This window comes from Sinocyclocheilus rhinocerous, unplaced genomic scaffold (genome assembly GCF_001515625.1).
Source record: "Sinocyclocheilus rhinocerous isolate Xijiao unplaced genomic scaffold, SAMN03320098_v1.1 scaffold3064, whole genome shotgun sequence".
NCBI classification, from domain to species: Eukaryota; Metazoa; Chordata; class Actinopteri; order Cypriniformes; family Cyprinidae; genus Sinocyclocheilus; species Sinocyclocheilus rhinocerous.
The window spans coordinates 54,522-61,248 of NW_015641461.1; the positions used below are offsets into that span (position 1 = coordinate 54,522).

The 6,727-nt window shown below is 37.8% G+C and overlaps 1 protein-coding gene across 3 annotated transcripts in view; it reads left to right on the top strand.

Moving 5' to 3' along the window:
• LOC107755003 (E3 UFM1-protein ligase 1-like) overlaps nucleotides 1-6,727 on the top strand; it is an 18,165-nt gene that overhangs the window by 3,210 nt on the left and 8,228 nt on the right. For 2 of the 3 annotated variants that reach the window (XM_016571649.1, XM_016571647.1), the window contains exons 1-8: nucleotides 62-311; nucleotides 1,349-1,494; nucleotides 1,588-1,616; nucleotides 2,387-2,484; nucleotides 2,624-2,738; nucleotides 5,160-5,290; nucleotides 5,885-5,943; nucleotides 6,034-6,180. In XM_016571649.1, coding sequence (XP_016427135.1) covers nucleotides 235-311; nucleotides 1,349-1,494; nucleotides 1,588-1,616; nucleotides 2,387-2,484; nucleotides 2,624-2,738; nucleotides 5,160-5,290; nucleotides 5,885-5,943; nucleotides 6,034-6,180 — 802 coding nt within the window. In that variant the 5' untranslated portion in view covers nucleotides 62-234. Of the gene's footprint in view, nucleotides 1-61; nucleotides 312-1,348; nucleotides 1,495-1,587; nucleotides 1,617-2,386; nucleotides 2,485-2,623; nucleotides 2,739-5,159; nucleotides 5,291-5,884; nucleotides 5,944-6,033; nucleotides 6,181-6,727 lie in introns of those variants that run through there. The other variant, XM_016571648.1, reaches the window with a different exon arrangement.

A 6,727-nucleotide genomic window follows, 5' to 3' on the forward strand; every position in this document is an offset into this window, starting at 1 on the left:
GTAACTTCCGTGTTGGCTTCAAGAGAGAGAGCGGGAGGTTGCCGCTCGGTACTGACGCAGGGTGCCGCGGTCTAGTTTGTCCCTCGTGCGTTTCCGTCTGACGTTTACAGGAGACTGACGTGTCTTTTCTCTCAGAAGTTTCAGCGTGAGATTATTAAGAACTGATTTGAAAATCAAGAATTAATTAAATGCTTTAGTGCGACGAGAACACTAGTTCTGTAATTAAGTGAAGTCATGGCGGCAGACTGGGAGGAAATCAGGCGTCTAGCTGCGGACTTTCAGAGAGCTCAGTTTGCAGATACTGTCCAAAGGTAAAAACCATGTTGTTGTTGTTGTTGTTGTTATTATTGCTGTTGAGCTTCATCCCGCCCCCTGCTTTCTTATGTCTTGAAGCAGTATATCCTGAACAAGAATTTGCAAACTGACAAAGAGTCTTGAGCCACAAAGTATTGGAAAGCTGACGGCTCAGTTTCATGCGACATTAACGGTCGCGCGATGTAACGTCGTCGTCTTCGGTATTTACAAGCGTCGCTGCTGTATAACGCGTCAGAACTGATCATTTCTATCCTTTACCTGCGCTTTTGTTGTAACTGCACGATTTTGGGCCGTGTCATGGTGCACAGTGATGCTCTTTGGACTGTCTTACGGTGTCAAGCACGTTGTAGCCTGTACAGTACAGTACAGTACGGAAATCATGTAGTACCATATGGTATTACGAGTAAAAATATGCAATTTTGTGCAGATGTTGTTGTTTTTATGGCCAAAAAGTAAGATGAAATTCTGATAGTTTATAAGATAAATCAGTGAGATTATTGTCAAAGTGTCGCAGACTATTATAATGCATATTTACATCAGTTGTCACTCTTTATCGCCTATAATATGACTTTAGAGAAATACTATATTTAAATAATATCTTAATAATGCAATACAATGATGATTGACAGATGTACAAATAAACATTCCTCAAAAAGCTTGTTGTATGATGCATTCTAGCATGATTTTTCTTTAAAAAATGTTTAAAAAAACCTCATTTGCTTCAGTCAAAAAAAAAAAAAACGTGAAGGTGGACATTTTTAGAAAGATACTAAATAATATCAATCAGGGACGTGTAGAAGATGCAAAGTTTTGACCATGTTTTGAGGTCTTACAAATTCAAATGTCAAATATGATAGAGTAGGCGTAATAGGGTTGATGAAATGGTTAATAAAAGGGAAGGCATTCCCTATTGCTTTGAGTGAAACCAGAAATAGCACTATTGATTTGTGAACGTAGCTGCCTGTCGTGTATGATTTGACCTCAGAATTTGTTTTGTTAACTACAGATTGTGTCTTTGTGTGTTGAACTCAAGGTTGTCTGAGAGGAATTGCATCGAGATCGTGGCCAAGCTGGTGGAGGATAAGAAGTTAGATGTGGTTCACACTCTGGATGGGAAAGAGTATGTGACTCCTGCACAGATCGGCCGAGAAGCGCGCGATGAGCTGTATATGCACAGAGGCTAGTAGAATACTTGAATTATTTGACTTTAATAAGTATGTATGAGTCTACTAAACGACTGTTCGAATCTAATGCTTTGCTTTATATTTTAAGGGAGGATTAATGTTGTGGATCTTCAAAAGGTTGGTTTGATATATAACATAACATAAACATTTTCTTTGCATCCTATGAAGGAGGGCAGATTTTATATGTGAATACATTTTTTAAAGGAAGAGTTCACCTCAAAATAATTTTTTTTTTTTTGGTACTCCATCCAAGATGTTTCTTCGTCAGATCAGATTTGGAGAAATTTAGCATCACATTACTTGCTCAGCAATGGATGCTCTGCAGTGAATGGGTGCCGTCAGAATGAGAGTCCAAACAGCTGATAAAAACATCACAATAATCCACACTACTCCTTATTAATGCTTCCTTCAGTACTCGCACATCAAAATCCATGAACATATTGTTTAGGACAGTTTTTGCTTGTAATCAGTGCTTGATTAGTGCATATTTCTCTCCTGATTCAGGCAAACTTTTTCACTGAAAAGAAACAATATTTTGGATCGAGGACTGGCATTTTAGCCTGAGGCAACGGTTTGAAGTTAAAAACGGCTTAGGGATGAGTTTAATTAATTCAAACACACAGCTTTTGGCTTCACAAGATGTTAACTGATGGACTGGAGAGGTGTGGATTACTTGTGGATTATTGTGACGTCTTTATCAGCTGTTTGGACTCTCATTCTGACGGCACCCATTCACTGCAGAGGATCCACTGGTGAACATGTGACGGAATGCTACATTTCTTTAAATCTGTTCAGATGAAGGAACATCAACATCATGTCCTGAGGGTGAACAAATTTTCATTTTTGGGTGAACTAGTCCTTTAATGATTCTTTAATGTTTCTCACAGATCATCAATGTCGATTTGGTGCATGTGGAGAGCAGAGCAAGTGAAATCGCCAAATCAGACAAAGGCACACAGCTCATTCTGGGTCAACTGATTGACGAGTGAGTGAAAAACTAATACAGCGTTACTTGTAGAAGAGAGGGAAAACTATTGAAAATGCTCTTCAGTTCTGTCATTATATTAGTAAACTTTGTAGGTGGCGTATGTGTCATGCAGTTATACATTTCTTCTCCTGTAAAGAACATACTTAGATCGGCTTGCTGAGGAGGTGAATGATAAACTCCAGGAGGCTGGACAGGTGAACATCGCAGAGCTTTGCAAAATGTATGATCTACCAGGAGATTTTCTTACTGAGGTTAGTCCAGTCTGCGTGAAGTATTGGGATTCTTCTTGTTAGAATGCATCTTTATGAGAAACAATCTTTCAGCGGTTTGTAGAAACCTGCTTGCATTGCAGTTACAGTAATTGTCAAACCGTGGTGTGTCTGTCTTCATATCTCTGCATATACAGTTGTTCTCATAAGTTTACATACCCCTTGCAGAATGTGCAAGAGGGATCATGAAAATTGCATGTTATTTTTTTTATTTAGTACTGTCCTGAATAAGCTATTTCACATAACAGATGTTTACATATACCCCACAAGACAAAATAATAACTGAATTTATAAAAATGACCCCATTCAAAAGTTTACATGAATCTTAATACTACAGTGCCTTGTGAAAGTATTCATACCCCTTCATTTATTTCACATTTTGTTATGTTGCAGCCTTATGTTAAACTGCTTGTTATTAATTTTTTTTCCACATCAATCTACTCTCCATACCCCATAATGACAAAGCAAAAACAGAACTGTCACAACTTTGTAAATTTATTAGAAATAAAAAAAACTGAAATAAGTATTCAAACCCTTAACTCAGTACTTAGCTGAAGCACCTTTACAGCCTCAAGTCCTTTTGGGTATGATGTGTCAAGATTTGCACATCAGCATTTGGCAATCATCTGCCATTCTTCTCCTCGTCTCTTCACCCCTCAAGCTCTGTCAGGTCGGATGGGGGCAGATGCACATTTTCAGGTTTCTCCAGAAATATTTGATTGGGTTCAAGCCCAGTCTCTGGCTGGGCCACTCAAGGACATTCACAGAGTTGTCTATAAACCACTCTTGCTGTGTGTTTAGTTTCATTGTCCTGTTGGAAGGTGAACCTTCTGCCCAGTCTGCAGTTCTGAACGCTCTGGACTGGGTTTTCTCAATATTTTGGTGCATTGAGCTTTTCTTCTTCTCTGACGAGTCCCTCAGTCCCTGCTGCTGAAAAACAGCCCCACATCAATTAAGTTTTTTATTTTTAATACATTTGCAAAGATGTTAAAAGCCCGTTTTTTGCTTTGCCATTATAGTGTATGGAGTGTAGAATGATGTGGGGGGGAAAAAAAGTTATTTAAAGCAATTTTAACATAAGGCAGCAACATAACAAAATGTGAAAAAAAAATGAAGGGGTATGAATACTTTCGCAAGGCACTGTATGTGTCATGTAGAAACTATATTCTGTGTGGAATAACATTTGGCTGTGTGATACAAGGTTCAATATGATCATGGAGCTCAACTAGAGTGACCATCAGGTTCTTGGTCACCACTCTAACCAAGACCCTTTGCCATCAATTGCTCAGTTTGGCCAGGAGGCCAGCTCTAGGAAGAGTCCTGGTTGTTCCAAATGTCTAAATGAAGGTTACGTGATTCTGTGAACCTTCAATGCAGCAGAATTTTTTCTGAACACTTCCCCAGGTGTGTGGTTTGATGCAATCCTGTTTCTGAGCTCTACGGGCAGTTATTTTGACCTCAGGGCTTGGTTTTTGCTCTGATATGCATTTTCAGCTGTTAGACCTTTTATTAAGTCATGTGTGCCTTTCCAAATCATACACATTCAATTGAATTTGACACAGGTTAAATTCACTTGAAGTGTAGTAACATCTACAAGCAATATGAATGCTCCTGAGCTAAATTTCAACTGTCCCAGACAAGGGTATGAGTACTTATGCAATGGAATCATTTAAGTTTTTTATTTTTAATAAATTTGCAAAGATGTTAAAAACCTGTTTTTTTGTCATTTCCTGGATGATCCACGACTGTTTTTATATTTTGTGATAGTTGTTCATGAGTCCCTTGTTGGTCCTGAGCAGTTCAACTGCCTGCTGTTCTTCAGAAAAATCCCCCAGCTCCTGCACATTCTTTAGTTTTCCAGCATCTTCTGCATATTTGCACCCTTTTCCAACAGTGACTATGATTTTGAAATCCATCTTTTAACACTTAGGATAACTGAGGGACTCATACACGACTATTACAAAAGGACACATAGTATTAAGATTAAAGGGTATGTAAACTTTTGAATGGTGAGTATATGTAAACATCTATGTGAAATAGCTTATTAAGGACAGTACTAAATGAAAAAATATGTAACTGTAAATGTTAACTGTAAATCACATTAAATAATAATAATGATGCTTCTTTTCCACAGCATGATTTAAAAATGTTCCAAAGAGCATCTTGTGGGCTTTAGCTTTGAGCAAGAAAACCTGACCTTTTGTACAAAGTAGCTAATGTAGTCAATTTGGATAATTGATTTACTCTTATTATTTTTATACCATAACATTTATTTGTTTTACATTTAAAAAAAAATACTAGAACATTATATGAGCAACACACATACTTCTTTTCCAGTTGTAACGAAATGGTCTTTTGACTGCCTTCTCGGACAGTTTAACGGAAAGTTTAACACTCTGCTAGGAGCTGAACTCGAGGCTGGGCAGAGCGATCCACGGTCAGATTGATCAGTACAACAGGGGAGTGATCTTCACACAAGCGTTCCTCTCCAGACACAAAGCTTGCATATGCGGTCTGTTCAGTGCCATCACAAGGTAAGTAACTCCACCCCCTGTCTGTATCATGGGATAGATAATGGAAAATATATAATAATAATTTACTATTACTAAGTTATCAAAATAATGTGCTGTTATCAGCCTGTTGATTAAAGTGTTAGTTTAACCAAAAATGAAAATTACTCATTCCAAACCCATAAGACTTTTGTTCATCTTTGAAGCACAAATGTATTTTTAATGAAGCCTGAGAGATTTCTGTCCAATCATCCAAAATGTTCAAAAAGTTCATAAAGTGATCATGAAAAGTAATCAATATGATTAACAGATTTAATTTAAGCTTTTATTCACATATACCACTGACCAACACTCAATCATAGTACACATGAAATATGTTAACAGAGCTCAAACATCTCATGGGTTTTGAAAGGAGGGTCAATTTTAGGTTAACTAACCGTGTAATTGTGTTGAACCAATGCACATTCGATTTCTTTTTATAAATCTCCTAAGAATCTCTGATTTCTCGTATTTGTCAATGGAATATTTTTATGTCTTACCTTTTCCTTATAGTCTCTTTTGTCTTTAAAGATGAATTTCTCTGTAGTTTTTTAACAGTTTTGAGATTTCCATCCCTAGGCCTACACAGATCAACAACTTGCTAAATCTCTATGGTTTTCAGGAGAATCTGATGTACTGTGAGTATTGCAGTTTGCCTTTTTACACAGCCGTTTCTTCTTTGAGCATTCTGCATACAGACGGCTTGTTTGTTCTGTCTTGTCTATCAGCGGTGCTTGAAGAACTGGTTAACAGTGGCCGCTTGAAGGGCTCCGTGGTTGGAGGCAGGCAGGATAAAGCCATCTACATTCCTGACATCTACTCCAAAGCCCAGAGCTCTTGGGTTGAGTCCTTTCTCAAACAGAATGGATATTTAGGTGTGCTTATTTTAAATGATAGTATATATAGCTTATGCATTTTAAAGGGGTCATATGATGCGATTTCAAGTTTTCCTTTCTCTTTGGAGTGTTACAAGCTCTTGGTGCATAAAGAAGATCTGTAAAGTTGCAAAGACTAAAGTCTCAAATCCAAAGAGATATTCTTTATAAAAGTTAAAGAGTCAGCCACACCTACCTAAAACGTCTCGTTCTAACACGCCCCCACATATCTACGTCACTATGTGGAAATATTAGCATAATGTTTGCTAGACTTAAACCAAATGTGCACGCAAACAAAGAAGGCGTGGTTTCAGGAACAGCAGTAGTGTTGATGCAGCCATGTCAGTGAGACTCTGTGTGATTCAGTGCGAAAGCAAAAGCACTTCATTTGGCCTTTCCGGAAGTAGATGCAATTAGGAATCATTGGTTAAGATTTATTTACAACAGAACAGCACAACCCAGATGTTCGAATTTGTGCAACACATTTTATGGACGACAGTTTTTTGAACATAGAAGAGTACAAGGCTGGCTGTGCAAAGGCTATTTC